Here is a 22,945-nt window from a genome sequence, read left to right on the forward strand (position 1 = left end):
AATTTTTAAAAATTTTTTTTTTTTTTTTTTTTTTGGTGAAGGGTAGTATCTGCCACCATTAATGCATTTAATTTGGGACTCTGGGCTTATAAAATGACCATCAGTTTTGATTTTCACTTTGCTAGTTTGGAACTAGCTCTTTTATTTAAAAAAAAAAATTTTATATCCAAAATGTGTTTATTGGGATGGTTTCTCACTCATTGTAGATTCAGGGTACTTTCAGTGCTGCTTCCTCTTGAAGGAACATCCTTCTGTGAGCCATGCTTTTCTGCCCGTAGGCTGACAGAGGGCAGTGGAGCACCCAACACATAAGACTACTGTTTGTGCATGGCTAAAGACCATGGTGATTGTTAGATTTAGGAGAGCAGAAAAAGGAAGGAGTTTAAAGTTTAGAAATAAGAACCAGTTAGCTCTTTTATTTTTAAAAATTTAAAATTTTTTATGTGTATGAGTGTTGCCCACATGTAAGTGCACCATGTGCATGCAATGTCCGAGGGGTCCAGAAGAGGGTGTAGAATCTCTTGGAATGGGAGTTGTGGATGGTGGTTAGCTGCCATGTGGGTGCTGAGAACCAAACCCAGGTCTTCTTAACCACTGAGCATCACTCAAGCCCTGGAACTAGTTCTTGAACAACTCATACTCGCTTTCAATACAGAAAACAATTTTAAACACTCATTAAAATAAGTGTAAACATTCACATATTTAATAGTACCTTTAAAATAAGCATTACTACATTTAAAATGGTTCTAAAAATGAATCTATAAATGGTAATATAAATTAAAAAATATGAACTTAAATTTAACATTAACTATGGTATAAATAATGGTCAATGTGTATGTACCTTTGAATCATTAAAATATTTAAAAAATGACAACACATTACCAGACTGTTAGAAACCATAGCCATGATCCTCAAACATTTAAACAGTCCTATATCTGATATTTTGGCATTCTTGAATAATTAATGCTATCATTTCCAGAATTATATCCAAGTTCTCTCTTTCAATAGATCTTGTTTTCACACTCTGTTGAATACATGGCTCTTTTCTAATGAATAAAACAAGTGCATTTATTTTAGAGATCCATTTTGCGAAGGCTCATTCGACTGAAGGAATCTCTGGAAAAAAAAAAGAGGATACAGTTAGAACAACTTTGAAGCCAGGGTGTTACTATGAAGTTCTGGCTGGCCTGGCATTTACTATATAGAGCAGGCTGGCCTTGAATACACAGATCTGCCTGGCTCTGCTTCCAGAACGCTGGGATTAGAGGCAATACACAATTTTTTTTTTTTGCATATACCTTTGAGATGTTTATTTTTGGCTGGGTGTGGTGGTGCACACCTTTGATGATCCCACCACTTGGGAGGCAGAGACAGGTGAATCTGAGTTCAAGGTCAGCTGGGGCTACGGGGATACCCTGTCTCTAAATGACCAAAAAAATCCTAGCAATCAAACGGACTCAGATCCATTTTGCACTCTTGAACAAAATTATTGATGGCCACAAAATCCCTTCTTAGTATTTACCATATTAGAAATCAAGATGGAAAAATTTTGTTTTACATAGTCACCAATTATGTTACTATAAGTAGCATTTAAAAATAATATGCAAGAAACTTTAGAGGAGTAGCACACATATTTAATATCTAGCTTATTAGCAGATCTGAATTCTCATATATCTGCTTTTATATCCAATTATTCATCATATCATATCTCATCCAGTCTCTGGCAAACTCCACTACTCATGAGGGAGAGGATGGATAAAGCCCAGGTTTCAGATCACATTTTGAGAAACCCTATTGTAAGACCTTTAAGGCTAACCACGAAATAACATTCCACTTTATAAATCAAAATTTGAAACATTCTAAGATGTGGGGAGCTGGAGAGATGGCTAAGTGGTTAAGAGCACTGACTGCTCTTGCGGAGAACCCAGGCTTGGTTCCCAGCACTCAAATGGTGGCTAACAACTGTTAGTAACTCCAGCTCCAGGGGATCCATTGCCTCCTCAGACATTGCATGACATGGGTGCACTTACATACATGCGGGCAAAATACGCATACCATAAAATATATCTTTTAAAGAATTTTATCTTCTAAATTCTGAAGACAAGGATTTTGTTCATGAAACAACTTTAAACCATGAGACAACCACAGGAAAGATGGAGGCAGATGAAAATGATTTTCAGTGTTGAAAGGAGTTTTGAAAGCAGATGACTATTCATCCAGAAAAGGTTTTCTTTTGGGGAGAGGCGGGGATAGGGATGGGATGTAGGCACCAAAACCCTGAGTTCAGTCCTTAGCATCACAAAAATCTAGGTGGGGTGGCACACCCTTCAAATTGCAGCACTTGGGAGGTGAAGGCAGGAGGATTAGAAGTTACAGGCCATCTCCCACTACGTATCAAGTTCAAGGCCAGCCTGGGCTATAGGCAACCCTGTCTCAAAAAGAAAATACAGTTTTCTTTCTTTTTTTTTTTTTTTAAAGGTTTTCTAGATCTAGACATATTGCATGCCTATAATCCCAGCTCTCTCTGGAGGCAGATGCAGGAAAATGGTGAGCTGAAGGTCAACCTGGCTTAAAAATACTCCACTCCTACTCCCAGCAAACCTCTCCCACAAAATCAAAAAAGTGCTTCTAAATTCCTAAAACTTAGAAGCAAAATACTAAGACTTGAAGCTTAGAGGACTGTCCATAAAAGAGATGACAGAGAAAGGCAAAACTCAGGATATAGTGTAAGGAAAATTTCCTTCATATAGGAAGCACTGCCTTTCCATGGTAAAGGAGCTGGAGACAGCAGAAGGAACTGGGACTAGAGTTTGCCAACTGCATGACTTGGGGAGTCTATGGCTTCACCATCCTCTGGAACCTGCTGGGTATGACTGGTGGAGAAGCGTGTAGACAGCCAGCAGTAAGAGATTTCAGAAAGACTAAAGGAACAACCAAAAGAAGTGATGGTTTGTCCATTGGGAACTCAGAGGAGCCTTCCCTGGAGGTATCTCACATCAGTGCAGGATGGTGGAAGCATATATTTTGCCATAGAAAGATTTAAGAAGTTCTCTGGGCTCCCTCAGTTCCTGTAGCTGGTGGAGGAAATTCAGATGATTTGTCTGCTCTTTGGGGAATGTGACATAAAGACGGCTCTTGGGAGACTGTTTAAAGGCAGTACATCCCCAAGTAAGCAGCCCTGACTCTCCTTGCAACCTGCCTCAGCCTCCCCAGTGCTGACAGGTGTGCAGGGTGGACACTTTGAATGTATCAATTTTTTCACACATCTAGAAATTGAAAAACAGATGACAGAGGAACAAGGGCTATGTTTCTGGGTGACAAAACAGCCAGCTTTTTTAGCATGACATCTGTATCTGCATTCAAACTTTAATGGTTTCTTAAATGTTAATTTATCAAATACAACCTCACTGGCTTACTAATTTATTATTTCAAAGAACAGAGTAGTAAAATATCAGTGCCAGAATAATCCAATAGTTGGGTATAAATTTGATCTCAAAATGTGAAAAAAGGGTAGACTGTAGCAGTTTTTGTGCTCTCTCTAGAATTAAGGTGCTATAAAGTAAAATACCATGCACTATGATAGCCCCTTTATATCTACAATACCACCCAGACCACAGCCTCTTAAAAGTAACTGTTATTACATAGAAGAGAAATCTAAAAATGTGTAAACTGCTGCTCAAGTGGAACTAGGATTCAGTTGTAGACAACTCCCAAGTTCCCATTTCTAACTTGTCAAAACTTACAAAGTAGAGAAAACTGAATCCTTTTTGATAATTGTCAGTGAGGTTACTTGCTTTAAGCTATGTGTAGGATAGGTCCACTGTCTTCTGTTCATGCCTTGCTTACAACCCATTCTTAGTGAATTCTCCCACAAAAACAACAGGACTTTAAAAAAAATAGGCTTACGAGGTCAGACCTATGAGCCTACGAGTGCTGTCCCAATTAGTATGCATTCAACAATTATACGATTTTCAAACTATAGGAAATGTTGACTTTTATCTTTTAGAACAAAGGCTTCTTGAACTTGTCAGGTTTCAGGGGGCACAACATCTGAAACCATATAATAAAAAGTTATCTTAATTCACTATCAAAATAATTCATACTTTTTCTAAAAAGCTCTAAAATAAGAGGAAAAACTAAGCATACCTGTGGCAAGTGACAGGTAATACTGCCTTGTATAACTGAGGGATCTTTCTGTTTATCAGTGGCTGTAGAGCTTCTTTAAGGCGATGATAGTTTCTCTCCAGTTCTCTTTGATACTCCTTTTGATCTGGTCCAATTAAACTCTTATTTTTTCTTAAGGCATCTTCACACCTAGAGAGGGGGAAAACATGTCTAGAATTTTTTTCTGGCAATTTGTAGATTTAATCAATCTCTTTCCATGGTGAGAACATTCACTGTTTCTGCTGAATGTTAAATAAACCTCTTTTGTTTTAGGTTAAAGGTAGTGCTGTAGTTTGGATATAATATGGCCCCACAGGCTTCATGTTTTGAAGGCTTTGTCCTCAGCTGGTGTTGAGAGGTGACTTGACTGTCAAGGTGCTAACGTCATCAATGGTTACTAGGAGGGTGGCCTGGCAGGAGGAAGCTGGTCACTGGGGGTATGCTTCTGAAGGTTTATCTTATCATAATCTGTTCCCCCTCTCTCTGCTTCCTGATTGCTATGAGGTAAGCTATTTTGCTGCACCACACTCTCTATACCCATGACATTTTGCTTTACCACACACTGGCAGTGAAACCAAGTGACCATGGACTGAATCCTCTGAACCCGAGCCAAAATAAAATCCTATTTAAAAAAATTATTTATTTAATGTGTATGAGTGCTATGCCTGCATGTATGTAAGTGCACCCATACCATTCAATGCCTGTAGAGGCCAGAAGAGGACATCAAATGCTCTGGAACTAATTATGGATGGTTGTTAGCCTCCATGTGGGTGCTGAACCCGGGTCCTCCGCAAGAGCAGCTAGTACTCTTAATGGCTGAGCCATCTCTCCAGCCCCAAATCTTTCCTTCTTTAAGTTCTTTTTCTCATGTATTTTGTCACAGCAATGAAAAGTTGACTAACAGGCAGGGGACAGATTATGTTTCTTTAAATATGTTTCTTTAAATCTGATAAACGGTATTCATTAAGTGGGAAATAATACATTTTATTTTTATTAAATTAATCGGTTGGTTTTGAGATAGAGTCTTGTGTAGCCTAGGCTGCCTTGGAACTTGTGATTCTTCTGCCTTAGCTTCCTAAGAGCTGGGACGTATGTGCCGGTTGCCAGGCTTTCACAGTGCTAGGGCAACAAACGAGGCAAGAGTGCTACTACTGATGATGAAATCAAGTTTTAAAAGACAAACCCCAAATTAAAACAAGCACATGGAAAATTAAAAACATACTGAAGTATTAAAATTGATCAACTGAAGACATTTTTATAGGTTACATAATAAAGCAAAGGGTACTGAGACTAGCATACTTGCATTCTTGGCATTATTAATACTGAGAGATAGCTGAGGATGTACACTATATTAAGAGTCAGTAAAAATGTGCATGAACTTTTTTTTTGGGGAGGAGGGGACAGGGTTTCCCTAGTCCCAGTACCTGGAAGTCACTATGTGGATCAGGCTGGCCTTGATCTCACAGAGATCTGCCTGCCTCTGTCTCCTGAGGACGGGGATTAAAGTACATGTTCATGTACTTTGGCTCAGTAATTTCATGGTGGAAATTTTAGTAAGAAAGACTATGATATAAACTATACCATATTCAAATTCAAACTTGAAAAAAAATAGAAGACAGAAAAGTAAATTAATTTGATAAAATAATGTAATAGAATAATGGCATAACTAAAGAATAGGAATTTAAGATTATATGCACACTATGATCAATGATAAAAATGTATATTGGCATAAAGACATACGATTAACAGAAAAATAAAAATGGAATATTAACCCCCCCCTTCTCTTCCATCCTTGCTTTTTCTTTCTCTGAGACAGGTTTCATTCTGAAGGGCAGGTGGGCTAGATCTTACTGTGCATCTCAGGCTGATCTCAAACTCACAGCCATTCTGTCTCAGTCTCCAAGTGAGATGACAAGTGTGTACTACCACACCAGCTATGTAACTTTGTAAGGTTTATATTATGAAGCATTTGGCCTTTTTTGTAATTTTACAGGAGAAAACTCTACCAACAATAATATTCAGGAGACCTGTTGACTATAGGAGTTTATTACTCTGAAGTATGCATAGGCAGGGATGTAGCCTTGTATGTGTGAGATCCTGTGTTTTATCCTGAGCAACAAAAAATAAAAAGAGGTAAGTATATACAAAAAGATATTTGTTTAAAATGGCAGTTGTTATAAAATATATAAAATACTCTAAAACAGCAAGCAGAAAGGAACCCAAGTATCTATGTCCAAATGTCTCTGACCTAATGAAGCTCCATGATCACCTGTTCCATGATCACCTGCATCCCAAAGATAACAGGATTTATTTTGTTGTTTGAAACCTCCCAAATACAAAATTAATGCTAGAAATCAGTCAATTCCATAAGTACCACAGGTTAGGAAACAACAGCATGAAAGAATAGCCTAAAGAATGGGCAAAAAAATATATGCAAAGTACATATCTGATATGGGGTTAATACCCAGGGTATGTAAAGAACTCTGCAAAAATTTCAAAGTAGACAATAGCCAGATATTTCTCTCAAAAGATAAGCAAATGGATAATACACAAAAATGTTCAACAGTACTAATCATTACAAAAAATGCAAATCAAAACTACCTCACTCCAGTTAGACTGGCTATTATAAAAAAGACATTAGATAATAAATGCTGGTGAGAATGTGCAAAAATGGGGGCCCTTGCACGTTGTTGGTTAGTGTACCCATTATAGAAAATAGTATCATAGTTCCTCAAACAAAAAAGAAGAGGAGGAAGAAGGAGAAGAAAGAACGAACAAAAGACCCAGCAACCCCACAACCAGGTACATACCACAAGAAATGAAATCAGCCTGGCCTGTCATGTCAAAGAGAAATCTGCATGCCCTGGTTCACTGCAGTATGATTCACAATAGCCAAGAAATGGGAACAAATTAAACATCTATCAACTGATGAATGGGGCTGGCAGGGGTGGGAGAGAGATGAGAAAGGGTAGAGCATGACACTAATCAGAATGCATCACTATATATATATATATGTATATATATATGTATATGTATATATATGAGAAACCATCAAAGAACATTATTTTTTTAAAAAAGAAAAAAACCCATGGTACAGTGGAGATGAGGAGATAGCTCAATCTTTAGTATAGCTTGCTGTTATTCAAACATAAAGATCTGACTCCATTACTCAGCATTCATGTAAAAATAGCCAGTGATAACTGCAGGGCTCGCCGACGGGGGTCAGGTGCCTGCTTTCCGCCCCTTGCGCGGCGCCTCCACTTTGACCTTGCTTGGGGCATGTAGGGAAGACCTGTGAGGCCGCGCAGGTGGACTAAGCCACAGTGTCCGCATTGCGGTCTCCCCAACTACTCTGCTACTGTAGCCTGTGGTGGATACGTGGAGACACTGCAGAACAGGTTTCTGTACTGTCAGGAGAACGTGCACTTCCCTGGGCGCTCGGATTTGGGACCAGCCTCTCTTCCGCTAGCATTATTTTATTTATTTATTTATTTATTTATTTATTTATTTATTTATTTATTTATTTATTGAGACCCTTTTCGGAGTGGGTTTGCTCTCAAGGCCATTTTGGCGGTGAAATATTAACACGTTCTCAATGGCCGAGGTGCATGGCCACAGGGAAGTGGTTTCAGGCGCTTTCTGCTAGTGCTATAGGTGAGGCGTGGGGGCAGCCTTGTTAACTTGGCCCTAGGTGTTGATAGTGAAGCTGCAGGGCCTTGTATGGCCCAGGTTGACAGAAATGCTTCGACTACCCACACTCCTTCTCCAGATGAGACCAGTGTCCTGGGCCCTGGTTCCTCTCACTTGGGCTTATGCCAACGACGTCAAATTTGGTGCAGATGCCGGAGCCTTAATGCTTCAAGGTGTAGACCTTTTAGCTGATGCAGTAGCAGTTACAATGGGGCCAAAGGGAAGAACGGCTATTATTGAACAGAGGTGGGGAAGTCCCAAAGTAACAAAAGATGGTGTGACTATTGCAAAGTCAATTGACTTAAAAGATAAATATAAAAATATTGGAGCTAAACTTGTTCAAGATGTTGCCTACAGTAACACCAATGAAGACACTGGGTATGGCACCACCACTGCTACTGTTCTGGCACGATCTATGGCCAAGGAGGGCTTTGAAAAGATCAGCAAAGGTGCTAATCCAGTGGAAATCAGGAGAGGTGTGATGTTGGCTGTTGATGCTGTAATTGCAGTCTAAACCTGTTATAACTCCTGAAGAAATTGCTCAGGTTGCTACAATTTCTGCAAATGGAGACAAAGATATTGGAAACATCATTTCTGATGCAATGAAAAAGGTTGGAAGAAAGGGTGTCATCACAGTAAAGGATGGGAAAACACTGAATGATGAATTAGAAATTAGTGAAGGCATGAAGTTTGATTGAGGATACATTTCCCCATATTTTATTAACACATCAAAAGGTCAAAAATGTGAGTTCCAAGATGCCTATGTTTTGCTGAGTGAAATTTCTAGTGTCCAGTCTAGTGTTCCTGCTCTTGAAATTGCCAATGCTCGCCAGAAGCCATTTGTCATAATTGCTGAAGATGTTGATGGAGAAGCTCTAAGTACACTGGTTTTGTAACAGGCTAAATGTTGGCCTTCAGGTGGTAGCAGTCAAAGCTCCAGGGTTTGGGGACAATAGGAAGAACCAGCTAAAAGATATGGCTATTGCTACTGGTGGTGCAGTACTTGGAGAAGAGGGATTGAATCTAAACCCTGAAGATGTTCAAGCTCATGACTTAGGAAAAGTTGGAGAGGTCATTGTCACCAAAGATGATGCCATGCTTTTGAAAGGAAAAGGTGACAAAGCTCAAATTGAAAAACGTATTCAAGAAATCACTGAGCAGTTAGAGATCACAAGTAGTGAATATGAAAAGGAAAAACTGAATGAATGACTGACAGAGCTACCAGATGGAGTAGCTGTCCTGAAGGCTGGAGGGACAAGTGATGTTGAAGTGAATGAGAAGAAAGACAGAGTGACAGATGCCCTCAATGCTACCAGAGCAGCTGTTGAAGAAGGCATTGTTCTAGGAGGGGGTTGTGCTCTGCTTCGTTGCATCCCAGCCTTGGACTTAATAAAGCCTGCCAATGAAGATCAGATAGAAATTATTAAAAGAGCACTGAAAATTCCTGCAATGACTTTTGCTAAGAATGCAGGTGTTGAAAGCTCTTTGATAGTTGAGAAAATTATGCAAAGTTCCTCAGAAGTTGGTTATGATGCTATGCTTGGAGATTTTGTGAATATGGTAGAAAAGGGAATCATTGATTCAACAAAGGCTCTAAGGACTGCTTTACTGGATGCTGCTGGGGTGGCCTCTCTGTTAACTACAGCAGAAGCTGTCATCACAGAAATTCCTAAAGAAGAGAAGGACCCTGGAATGGGTGCCATGGGTGGAATGGGAGGTGGTATGGGAGGTGGAATGTTCTAATTCCTAGAATAGTGCTTTTCCCTTATCAGTGAACTCAAGGCAGGGCTCCTCACCAATAACTTCAGAGAAGTCAGTTGAAGAAAGTGACTGAAGAAAGGCTGCCTGATGGCTGATGTTTAAGAAAATCACTATAACCATCAGTTACTGGTTTCAGTTGACAATATATATAATGGTTTACTGCTGTCATTGTCCATGCCTACAGATAATTTATTCTGTATTTTTGAATAAAGACATTTGTACATTCCTGATACTGGATGCACAAGCCATGAAAAAAAAAAAAAAGGCCAGTGATGTATACATATAATCTCCGTGGGAGGTGAGTGAAATGGCAGGAGGAGATGGGGACCATGGGGTTCAGTGGCCAGCCAGTCTAGTCAGTTCAGTGAGACTCTGTCAAAACTATGGTAGAAAATAACAGAAGACACCCAATGTCAACCTCTGGTCTTTCCCATGTATAGGCATACAAACATACAAATGTGGTACATACACACAATGGAATAATACCATTTAGCTTAAAAAGAAGCATTTTAACAATAAGGATGAAACCAAAGACTATTATGCAAAGTGAAAGAAACCCAATACAGGAAGACAGTACATCGTCTATGTAGAATCTACAAATGTGAATCTCATACAAGTTGGGAGTAGAATGGTGATTATCAGAGGCTGGAGAGACGTGTGGGGAGGATGAACAGAGAGAAACTGAGCAAAGGAGGAAGGCTATTATTACAAGGTAGGGTAACTACAGATATTATATGCTATACTCCAAAAAAACAAGAAGAAAGGATTTTGAACATCTTCACCATTAAGAACTGATGACTACTCGAGGAGATAGATGTACTTATCCCTGATTTGATCATTATATAGTTTATGTATTTATCAAACTTCCTAGCAATGTATCTTGTAAAAAAACGAATTTAAAAATCATAGAATTCCAGAAAACTGATGAAGTTTGTTTCTGTCTTTGAGACTGGGTCTGATGCTGACCTTGAACTTGTTGTGTAGCCAAAGAAGACCTTGAACTTTTGGCTCTCCTGTGTCCACCTCCCAGGTGCTGAGATTACAGATGTGTATGAACTAATGCCCAGATTTATGCAGTTACTGGGGATCAAATCTAGTAGGGTTTCATGCATGCTAGGCTGGCACTCTACCAGCTGAGCTATGTCCCCTAGATCTCTGATGAAGCTTTTTGAAATTATTCTGGATGGTTAGCAAGTTCCGGTAGAAGAAATGGAGGCCAATTTATGAGAGCTAATGTGATGAAAGCAGAAGTGCATCATCTCAAACTACTTAAGCAAGTATCCATCTTGACTACAGACCAAAGCTAACGCAAAATAAAATGATTTATATCTTAATAAACCTATTCAATAAATGATTTTATAAAACCATGTTAGGAAGTAAAAGACTAGTTCTCTGACTCTAGTTCTGACGCTGCTTCGTTACGTGATAATCAGCCATTTACTTAATGGTTCAGAGGCTCTTTCAGAAACTTTTTTTTGGGGGTTATGCTGAGGATTGAACCCAATACATGCTATGGAAGTGCTCTACCAGTGAGTATATCCCTTGTTTATAGGGCTCTTTGAGTCTGACCGCTATTGTACTTTCCCAGATGTCTCTCAGACTACTCATCCTCATAGCTTTCATGGTTTCAGCTTCATTGGACTACTGGCCATTCCTAGAAAGAGCCTACAGTTGGCTCACATTTTTTCCTATTTTCCTCCTTTTATGCCTAAAAAGAAGTATTAATTCATCATGGTCTGCATCAAATGTGTGGAGTCTTTTCTCACATTGCCAAGTTGAATTAATCATTCTCGCTTGTGATTATATTGTTAGTAAAAGTAGCAACCTGATAAATGACTCTTTTCCTCATGGTTTCAAAAATTTATTATCTATTATGTGCCAAATATTGCCTAGAAATGTTATGTGTATGTGTGTGGTGTCTACAGAAATTAAGACTATCAAAACTGCTGTCCTTAGAAAGGCTTGATTATTCCCAGCACTGAGGCAGAGAGAGGCAGGTGGATCTCTGTGAATTCAAAGTCAGCCTGGTCTACATAGTGAGTTCCAGGACAGCTGGGGCTACAGGGAGACCCTGTCTCAAAAAAAAAAAAAAAAAAAAAAGAGGTTTGATTATGAAGTTTACCCTTGGCATTTGGGAATATAGATTTAGGAAGGGCTCACTGTGCAGATATTATGCTGAATATCTGCTTTCCTTCCGAAGTCTAGAATTTTGGTATGCCCTCTCTAATGAGGTTCCACATTTGCTGTTACAATTTATTGTTGGAGGAATTCAATACACCTTGTGTGTCTGCACACACTCTCTGAGATCTATACCACATGCACTTTGCCCCTATTGCTGACAACTGTGTAATAAATCACAGCATTCTATATAATAAATCATCAGCATTATATGCTCAGTCCCATGAGTTTTCCTAATAATTTACTGAAACGGGGTGGTCTTGAGATCCCTGACACACCTGTGTATTATTTCACCCAATTTATACAACCTCTCTATAAGAAGGAGATTCCATTTATGTGTTAGAAAACAGGATCATAAAGCTGCAGTGACCTGGATAAGGATATACATCAAATGTTAGCATGTGAACATCTTTTTGCTTCCAGTTTCATGAGGGAAGGGAAACTACATACTAAAAATTCACAATAAATAGCAGCTTTCAAGTTAAATACTCTAATTATTTCAAGTTAAAAAAAATTCAGAGTATCAGAGGTACAAGTATTTGGAATAGTATATACAATTCTTTAATAAAAGAACAGTAAATTCTATGTAGATTATTTCTCATGTGAACCAATTCCCTATTTTCTCTTTTCTTTATTTTCTTTCTTTTTCGTTTTTTGAGACAGGGTCTCACTGTGTAGCCCTGGCTAGCCCCTGGAACTGGTTATATAGACCATGCTGGCCTTGAACTCACAGAGACCTGACTGCCTCTGCTTCCCAAACGCTGGGATTAAAGGCATGTGCCACCATGCTGGGATTATTATTATTATTTTTTTTCAATAGTTCCTTAAAGCCTTTATATCAAACTGTAGTATTGGACATTCTTAATTTGAAGATCTTTATGCAACATGTCTCAATTACCTTTTAGTAAAATCCTTAAAGCAAAGTCGCAGCTTGTTATGATGTCTGAAGAGCTTGGGATCACTGGGTATTTCAGACAGGAAAACCTGGGCAACTTCCAGAGGCCCCTGAAAAACAAAGTAAAAAAGGTAGTATTTTTGTTTTTCTAAAATGATAGAGATAGAATCTGTCCAAATGACTGTGGCACTGATACGGTTGCATTTAAGTCTAATGTCTGCCTAGTCCTATACTAGGACTCTCCAGAGATAGACTTTCAGAATTTCTTAATTTCACATCCACATTCTTGCCTTCTGCAATCAAACTCCTCAAAAAAATTTTTTTTGATTTATTTATTTTATGTGTATGAGTGTTTTGCCTGCATGTATATAGGTGTACCACCTGCATGCAATGCCCATGGAGGCCATAACAGGGTGTTGGATCCCCCTGGAACTGGAATTAGCCACCATGTGGGTGCTGGGGATTGAACCTGGGTCCTCTGTGAGAGCAGCCAGTGCTCTTAACCGCTGAGCCATCTCTCCAGCCCCTGGACTCATTTCTTATTAGCTCATTCTTCAAAGAAATGAGCAGGACCTGGAGGACTGACTATAAACATGTTCATTAATGTAGTTTGCCTTGTATTTTCTTTCTTCATTTATTCGGGATGCACAGCATTGGTTTGATGTATTAGTTTGAATTAGTATTCAAACTAATACATCAAATCCACTGATTAATTACATTTGATTTTGCTAAAACAATTTCCCTAGGCATTCCCAAGGTATTTCAGACACAGAAAACTGAAGAAAATGATCTTTTGTACATCAAATCATTTGGAGGGAAAAACTCAAAATCATAAATGTTTTAGAGGCATAAAGTTTTATTTCAGCTTTAGTATAGTATGTTTTGGTTTGCTCCTTTAATCCAAAATGTAGTTAAGACAAATTACAGAAAACCCGACTAAAGCTTTTCTGGATGTTCTTATGCCTAGGATATTTTTTAATACTGGGACCAGGCCTAAAATCATAAGCAAGACAATCTGAGCAAACAAACTACAAGAGACTATCACAATGGCATGTAACACGCAGAACACAGCAACAGTAGTATCTTATATGCAAATGTGATTACACTTTTCAGTATGATTCCACATTACTTATTTATTCCTCAGAACTCACTGTAAAGATCTGGAGAGGGTAATATCTGCAAGAATCTAAGAAAGCAGAGGTTCATATGTATTTAACAGCTCTGGAAATGACTCCTTTTTGAATGATGTACAACTTTTTTCAGGAAAAACTATTTTAAGTGACTGAATTCCTCTACTATAACATCTAATAAAACATAGAAAAACACTGGGCAGTTGAGAAAGCAGGTATGCAAATCTTCACTGAAATGATATCAAACTTCTGTTTTTAAATTTGCCTTCATTTATACCTCCATATCTTGTAATCAATCCAAGACATTCTTTTCACTTGATTTAGCATTTTATAAAATAGAAAAACATTATTCTAAGTCCAAAGTATTACTCAAATTGCATACTACCACCTAGAAGCACTAACCTGGTTCACAGTTGTACCTACAGATCCTTGGAGAACCATCTGAAGCATTTTGGGGTCTGCTGGATCCTGATGTGTTGCGAATGCCAATTCTTGTGTTTTTTTTTGCATGTCTTCAATAGCAACCTCAATTGGTGTTAAGATTATCTAAGCAAAACAGTAATGATTAAGTCAATGTACTGATTGAAAAATACTTGATGAGCTTTAAATAATAAAATCAGAAGAAATGGAGATCCATTATAAGGTTTTTTGTAACAAAATTTCATACCTGGGTTTCTTAAATTTATAAAAATAAAAAATCTAAGCCGGGTGTGGTGGTGCACGCCTGTAGTCCCAGCACTTGGGAAGCAGAGGCAGGAGGATCTCTGTGAGTTCAAGGCCAGCCTGGTCTACATAGAGAGTTCCAGGACAGCTGGGGCTACAGGGAGACTCTGCTTCAAAAAAAAGAAGTATTTGGAGCTGGGAAGATGGTCAATAAATGCTTTTTAAAGCATAAACTGAGAGTGAATTAGGGACTTAAAGTAGAGTCAAAAATAAAAGACTCAAAAATGGGTAAAATTCTAGGATGTTATATATAAAGAGGATGGGACATATCTTCTGCTAAAACTGTACTGTTAATTCATGCATGGATGTACCTGTTTCACAAACTCGTTTCCTTCGTTTGTGGACTTACCTCTTCTTTCTGAGTGACGTTAACCCTTGTTTTAATATAAGGAAAAGCATGAGAAGTAGTCAGAATGGTCTTTCGTTTAAACTGTTCATGAAGTTCCCCATGGGCACGACCATCTAAGGTGAAGGGTGTACAGTACATGAAACGGCGAAGATTATAATTTTTGTCAAAATATGTGATTCTGTCCTTCATCTCATAGGTATCAAAGAAAGGCTCCACATAGGTAATCTGAATGTATGCCTAGAAAAGGAAAAGTTCTTTATTTCCTTACTGGTAAATTGTCATTTAGTATTTGACAAGCAAAACTGCAGAAAGGGCTTCAAAGAAATGACTGTATGTCATTACAACCTAGCCAACATACCTTGTTAGGATCTAATTTACACTTGTCTACAGGATTAGAGTCCTTGATTACTTCAACCACATCCTCTCCAAATCTTTCTCCATAAAATCCCTATAATAAAGAAGAGGAACTCTTTTACATTAAGTTACTAGGATAAGTAAAATAGAGCAGGTTCTCTGAGGGAGACTCTGCAGCAAAATTGGGGAATTTAACAAGTTCTGTCATAACCATGCCAATTATAACAAAATATTAATAATTTGAGTAGATATGTGATATCATTCCATCCATGCAAATTAAATAATGTAAGGCAAAAGAAAATACTTTTCTCCAAAAAAAGCTGAGGTTTTCGTAAGGTTTTCAAGAGAAACAAAAAGGAAACAATGCAAGGACAAAACAAACTCAATAATCTTAGTTTAGAATTTGATATACGGCCTGATTTCTTACAGCCCGTGAGTCAAGAATAAGCATCTTTTAAAAAATGAATGATTTAAAGTAATATTCCAGAATTTTCAGAAGAAAATTGGCTGGCTGAAGTTTTGCACAGAGTTAGATCTTGAAAAAGCAACGCTGAGTACAGAATGGTGACTTTTCACATGACTGAGCACAGCAGCTTGGGCAATGGTTGCAGCTCTTCAGAAGAAAACAATACGTGAGGCATGGTGGTGCATCTTTAAACTAGCCACCCAAGGAGTTATTCCCATACCTCCCTCAAAGGAAATTTTATGATGGTTGAGAAGCACTGTCTCAATACTTCTAAAAACTTGCTTAATTCTTAAAAAAAGTCATAGTTTGCACTATGAAAATAGCCCCATAAAGTCACCTGTAAGAATGTAACTTCAAGAATTAACATCGTCTAAGAATAAGAACAAACCCAGAGCCTGCTTCTCACACTGTTCCATGAGAGCAACTGTAAAGAAAAGACCAGTTAACCCAATAAACATGAAACTAATCATCTATGGTGAGAAGTATCTTGAGGAGATTCTAGGAAATGTTTTCAAGGTATGGCTTCAGGCATTTCAGTTCTGAAGATGTCTCACTTGGACAATTAAATCACAGAATACTCTGAGTCACATATTTCCTGGGACTCTGCTTCCAAGCCCAATACATCCAAGCCCATTATATGCTGCTACTTAATTTCTTGTCTTTTTCTACAAGTGTGGACAAATGACAGTAATTCTGAAGGATAAAGGAGCTTTGAAATCATGTGAAAATTAAGTAACTCAAGAATACAGCTATTAATATTTTATCTTTGTAAAATACTTGAAGGATTTGAAAGAGTATTATACCATACTCCAGGGGCTAGAGAGATGGCTCAGTGATTAAGAGCACTGGCTGCTCTTCCAGAGAACATGGGTTTGGTTCCCAGCACCCACATGGCTGCTCACAACCATCCTTAACTCCAGTTCCAGGGGATCCAATACTCTGTTTGGGCCTCCATGAGTACTGCATGTATGGGTGTACTGACATACATTCAGGCAAAACACTCATACACATAAAATAAAATAAATGAATAAAAATTTAAAAATCTCTATACTACAAATAGTTTATCTGGCTTATTAAATGATTAGAACTAGATTTGAAAGCTTATTCATTACAGAAAACAGACATTTAAGATGACATTTTATGAACCACCACAGCATTCACCTCCAATCTGTGCGATATCTCTGCAAGTTTGGTTATTGCAGGCTCCTTGTAAACAAACTCCTGTTCATCCAAATCCCCGAACTTGGTTCCATAAAAACCAACACGAAAATAGGTGCCAAACATCCGCTTACCATCCTAGGTTTAGGAAAATGAGAAACTTTAATATAAAGACTTAAAAAAATATTATGCTTAGATTGCAATAGGGTAAAAATTTCAAAACATTGCAAAAGTTAATTAAAAAATTATGTTTATTTTCAAATGGAGGTGAAATAATTCTAAACTTATTTCTAACAAGGATTATAAAAATTAAGGTTTTAACCAAATGAAACAAAATGGATTTTGTTTTTAAAGTCTATACAGTTAGGATATATTAGTTCATTTTCCTTAGCTAAGTTAGGATATATTAACTTATTTTCCTTAAGGTATCATGAACTGTCTTAATTGCCCTAATATAAAAGTAAAATCAAAATTAAATTTAAAAATAGCGTTAACTTATTTTCAATTTAACATTATCCTTTACACAGTCTCCACACACATTAAAATGAGGGCATAGAAGTTAGGAGCCAAGGACAGCATGTGGCATAGAAGACATAATCAGTACAATATCAAGACCTCTCAGAATATTTACTAAAAATACTATAAGTATCACTCTGTTGATGAAAATTATTTATATGTGCAAGAGTAAAAATGGACTAGAAAGAAAAAAATTTATGCGTGCAAGATACAATAAAATCCTGAGATAAATTGGTTATTTTAAAGACTTCTGAAGGTACCCGCTGCATACACTAAGCACACATGGACAACAGGTACAAAGTACAGTAAGTTCACCTTAAGTCTCATACAAGCACAGTGAAAAAAAATCTAACAAATAAAGATAATATCTGGCAATTTTCCATATAATTTGTAATTCAGACAGAAAGCCATTTCAGAGGGGCTTTGTGGCAGCTCTTGTATACAAACCACACGTGAGCATTAAGTTCTTCTGAATCCTCCTTAAGCCTAAACTGCTTAATATTTACTTTTTCTATACAGGAAAGACCAAATGGTAAACAAAGTAAGCAAAAATGTGATAGGCACTTAAGAAAAATCAGAAACTTTATCTTTAATTTACCAGGTTTTTTTTCTGTTTGTTTTGCTTTGTTTTTTTTTTGGGGGGGGGTTCCCTGTAGTCCCAGCTGGCCTGGAACTCACTATGTAGATCTGGCTGGCCTCGCTCTCACAGAGATCTGCCTACCTCTGCCTCCTGAATACTGGGATGAAAGGCATGTGCCACCACACCCAGCTTAATTTATCAGTTTTATAATAAAAAAGTAGGGATAAATATAGTGATAGCCCCATATTCTTGGCCAAAGTATGTAAAAATTAAAGGAAAAATCTCTGGAGCTAAGGAAATGAGATTTCTAACTTAAAAAAACATTTTTTCAGTTACTTTATTTTGAAGTTTAACCTAATAACTTTTTTTATGGCAAATGAAATCTCTAAATGAATTAAATGAGTTCAGTGAAAATTTTTATTGGAACTAATACACATAATACATATATTGGAACTAATAGACATAATCAAGGAAGGAAGGCACCACATGGAAAATAAACAAGACATCTGAAAAAATTACTAAACTTGTGACTGTCATTTTTCAAACTCCATCACAAACATGTATCATATATACAGATATCCCCCCCTTTGAAAACACATCAGTGCTGCTGTTCTGGTTGTATTACAAGATATTTCGTTTAAATGGTATTCTCAGTCTTTAATACTGTTTGAAGACAGTAATTAGGACTTGCTTCCCTTCACTAAACTTTGTAATCCCCAGTCTTTGTATGGCAGGAATTACTCTCTTCTTTCCTTCTACTATTCCTTCTACTTTCCTATTTCTCAGTGCTGTCCTGCAAAGTGTGAATTCTAGAACAGATATGATGTTGTGATATGACCAGACAGAGACGTGTCATGAGTTTACCACCTTATCAGTTCTGGACTTTGGATTTGATCAAAACTCAACACTTCTTTTCATTATTGACATTGTTAGGTTAGCTATTATTCATTCAGTAATAGGAAAATAAAAATAAGACTTGTGCCTCCAGAGAAAAAAAGTATGAATTCAGACAGGCATGGTGGCACACACCTTTGATCCTAGCACTAGGGAGGCACAGGCAGGAGGATCTCCATGAGTTTGAGGCCAGCCTGGTCTACATAGCAAGTTGCAGGACAGCAGGGGCTCCAGGGAGACCCTGTCTCAAAAAGACCACACACAAAAAAGAAGGTATGAATTCAAATAATTACAATATAAATCAATATGCACTATAAGAAGTAGTATCAAGCTTATAGAAAGATTAATCTTATTAGAGCCAAATCATAACTTAATTACAGTTCTTGTCATCCAGAGTGTTCAACACTAAAAAAAAAAAAAAAGAGGACGAGTGAATAAAGGAAAGAGAAGGAGACATCCTAGTAGATAGAGAAGGTAAAAAAGATAGTCATAGAATGTATGTGAAGGAAGCCAGTCATTTCTTTGCTCCCTCCCTCCCTCCCTCCCTCCTTCCTTGTTTCTTTGAGACAGGTTCTCACTTTGTAGCCCTTGTTGACTTGGAACTTTCTATACAGACCAGGCTCACTTAAATCTCAGAGATCCACCTGCTTCTCCTTCCTGAGTGCTGGGATTAAAGGTGTGCACCACCACAGCTGACCCCCTCATTCATTTATTCAAATATGTGATGAATGCCCATGATGTGTCAGATATTTGTGATACACGAGTTCACAAAAGAAACCAAGGAAGGAGGATAAGTTTCATCAAGAAGGTGACATCTGAGGAAAGATGTGCAAGTTCTTCACATTAATATTTGGAGGAAATATATTTCACTCAGAGGAGGAGCCCATGCAAAGGCTCTGAGGCAAGAGCCTACTTAGTGTGCTTGAGGAACAGGAAGGTGAACAATATGGCTGCAGAGGAAATAAAGGGAAGAGTAGGTGGCAATAGGGCCAGAAAGTGACAAGGGGTTACAGGAGGGAGGGAGGGAGGGAGGGAGGGAGAGAAAGAGAGAGAATATACAATGGAGTGGGATAGAGCGTAGTAGGGGGTAAGGGAAGACAAGAAGAAAGGATAAGCTTTAGTCTGAATAACTACTTTCAATCTAGAGCTTCTATTATTGACCTACTGGCATTGCACAGTTAATGAAGTATAAGCATATAGCTTTAACTCCAGGAAAAACATTTCTTCAGTTTTATTTCCCTTTCACTGTTTTAGTAGCTGTTTTTGTTTTGAATTACCTTCCTACAAGCAAGCCTATATTTCTATGACATTGCCTCTTTTACAATTTAGAATTCTTTCTGAATTTTTTAGTACTGCTTCACTCCAGCTACTCATCTTCACAGCTTTACTCACCACTTTCACGGTCCTCTGGGTGATGAAACATGCCCCATGAAAGAAACACACCTCTCATGTCTCTGGTTGACATCGCTTATGACAATATATTTAAAATCTGTTCTACTTTTTTTCCCCTTTATTTAGGAAGCAGCATTCTACTGCTCTACTTGTATATTTCCACAATGACACCATTTCTGTAACTTAAAAAAATTCTCATCTAGCTGGGCATGGTGGTGCATGCCTTTAGTCCCAGCACTTGTGAGGCAGAGGCAGACGGATCCCTGTAAGTTCAAGGCCAGCCTGGTCTATATAATGAGTTCCAGGACAGCTGGGGCTACAGGGAGACCTTGACTCAAAAACAACAACAACAACAACAACAACAACAAAATCCTCATCCACTTGTTTTCCACTCTGCTTCCTTTATACTGATTTCCACATAGGCATATTAGAAATTTACACAGTCGTCCTCTCCGTCCCTTCTGTTAGATTTATTCCTTTTATCATTTACCAGGACCATCTAGCCATAGATCTCAACTTGAGAATATATACACACCGAATGTTTTATTAACCTAAACTGTTTTTAAAATTGGGGACTGGGGATGATGAAAGGGATTGAACCCAGGGCCTTTCATAGGCAAGCACTCTACCAATGAATTATGTCTTAACCCTTTCTGTTTTCTATTTTGAGACAAAGTCTTGCTAAATTTTCCAGGCTGGCCTTGAAACTTGCAATCTTCTTGCCTCCTCCAGAATCCCTGGGATTACAGAAGTGTGCCATCATACCTGGCCTAGTAACCTAACTCTTAGACAAGATTTCAAGTAATTAGGGATAGGGGATTAGCTCAGTAGTACAGCTCTTGCCTAGAATGCATGAGCTCTCCAAGTTCAATCCCCCACCATATTAAAACAACAGCAACACTTCAAGTTAACAGTAAAGATAATGTTAATGATATCAAAAAGTAATCTCCTGACATTTTTATTTTGAGATAGGGTCTCCCCCAGGTTGGGGAACTAGCCTGGAAGTCTTATGTAGCTCAGACTGGGCTTGCAACCTTCCTGCCTCAGTCTCCTGGGTACTGCGATTACGATTACCATGCCTGCTGAGCAATTCATTGCTTTATCTTCTGTGTTACAACACCATTCTCTACCATAAGTATTTTTGCATTTTGCAATCTTTCCTGTATACTCCAGGATAAAAATCAAGTGGTGGTTTACCAAGCATATTCTTCTAAGATAGAGCCTAACCCACTTCGTATCAGAAGTTCAATTCTCGTCAACTTCCTTATTCAGAAAAAAATATGTCATCTTTAGTATCATCTACAGAGTCAATGTTTGTTATCTATGTGGTTTTCTCCCCAGAAGCAGCCCAGGAAGCAGAACAAAGTGGTATGATGTATCTCATTAGGTGGTCTATTATCAGGGAGGCACCAACTCCACAATACTTCTTTCAGAGGCAAGGCTCTTCCCATTCACCATTTCCCTTAACCTCTTAGCACAGCTAACACCATGTTCCTGAAGTAAAGATTCATGCATGCTTTATATCTACATTTCTTCCTGTAAAATGTCACATTTTCCCATTCAGCCATGTAAAGGTACCTTTATGCTCCATCCTCTTTAATTAAAAAAAAAAATCCAACAACCCTTTCAGTATTCATTCCCCTTCCCTCATTGTAATTTAGCTGTTTCTAATGCTGTGTTCATTTTTATTTACTTGAGTTATGGCATTTAACTCAACAGCAGTGTAGAAACCAGAACTGTGCCAATTGCACACAAAAACCAAAAATATAAGTTTATGTTCAGCCAATATAATAATGAGTTAAGACACATTATTTTACATGCTACATTCTCAAAAACTGGAATATACATTTCCTTAGTAATTCAGTGGAGTTTAGCTAATGAAGCTAACTTCATCTTCTCTAGCCTTTCTGGAAACTGAAAGATAGATGTAATAGGGTATGGTAGTCTCTTTAAAGAAGGAAGTTGCAATCTCTTTTGAAAGAAAAATAAAATATTTGACTATGCTGTCAATATTTGAAGATAGATTTTTAAAAATATAAACTTGTATTGGTGTACTTCTGAATAAAAACTGATCACTATTTGACAAAGGAACAAATACATGTTTTGCAAATAAATGGATGCACACAAAATGTGAAATGGTGGTAAAATTTTAGTATAGAAATATTTTCTTTTAAAAATAAAGTACACCACAGAAAATGATTTACTTCCTATTATTTTAAGAATAAAAGAGCTTTGGGAAAAACAAAAATAAAAGTGAACAGCAAATAGCCATTAAGGAACAGAGAGTGGCAGAGGAGGTAAACATGGCAGGGGCCTGGGAGTTTCAAGACTTCACATGCAAATACTTAGCAAATTGCTAAACAAATTTTAGAATTTTCTTTAAACACCCCCCCACACACATACACACACAGTCCAAAAAGCTTTCCAAGTCAAATAAACTTCACCAAATCAAGAACAGAATGTAAAATGAAAAACATTAATAATATATAAGCCCTCAAGGGCTTTTCTCTTAAGTAATTCAGAGTCTTTCTACAATATATAAATTATCCTTACTAAGTAGCAATCCAATGAAAGTTCTTTTAGAAAACTAAGAAACTAGCTAAGAAACAGTTTTTAGAAAAAAATGAAACTACTGAAGTTTTCAGAGTCAAAAAGAAAAATATTCACAAGGTAGCAACTTACCACAACAGATAAT

General features: G+C 37.7%; 1 protein-coding gene and 1 pseudogene across 3 annotated transcripts in view; one reads left to right on the forward strand and one right to left on the reverse strand.

The window, feature by feature from the left end:
• Window positions 1-683: 683 nt before the first annotated feature.
• Window positions 684-22,945, reverse strand: part of LOC103745296 (dedicator of cytokinesis protein 7) — a gene marked incomplete at its 5' end in the record, with an annotated part of 101,577 nt that continues 79,315 nt past the window's right edge. The window contains 7 exon segments of one of the 3 annotated variants that reach the window (XM_008847202.1): window positions 684-1,116; window positions 4,147-4,314; window positions 12,692-12,798; window positions 14,221-14,364; window positions 14,891-15,127; window positions 15,249-15,338; window positions 16,872-17,006. In XM_008847202.1, coding sequence (XP_008845424.1) covers window positions 1,074-1,116; window positions 4,147-4,314; window positions 12,692-12,798; window positions 14,221-14,364; window positions 14,891-15,127; window positions 15,249-15,338; window positions 16,872-17,006 — 924 coding nt within the window. 3 annotated transcript variants of the gene reach the window in all.
• LOC103745295 lies at window positions 7,831-9,858 on the forward strand (annotated as a pseudogene).

Source organism: Nannospalax galili, unplaced genomic scaffold (assembly GCF_000622305.1).
Source record: "Nannospalax galili isolate Female #2095 unplaced genomic scaffold, S.galili_v1.0 scaffold3423, whole genome shotgun sequence".
Taxonomy (NCBI): Eukaryota; Metazoa; Chordata; class Mammalia; order Rodentia; family Spalacidae; genus Nannospalax; species Nannospalax galili.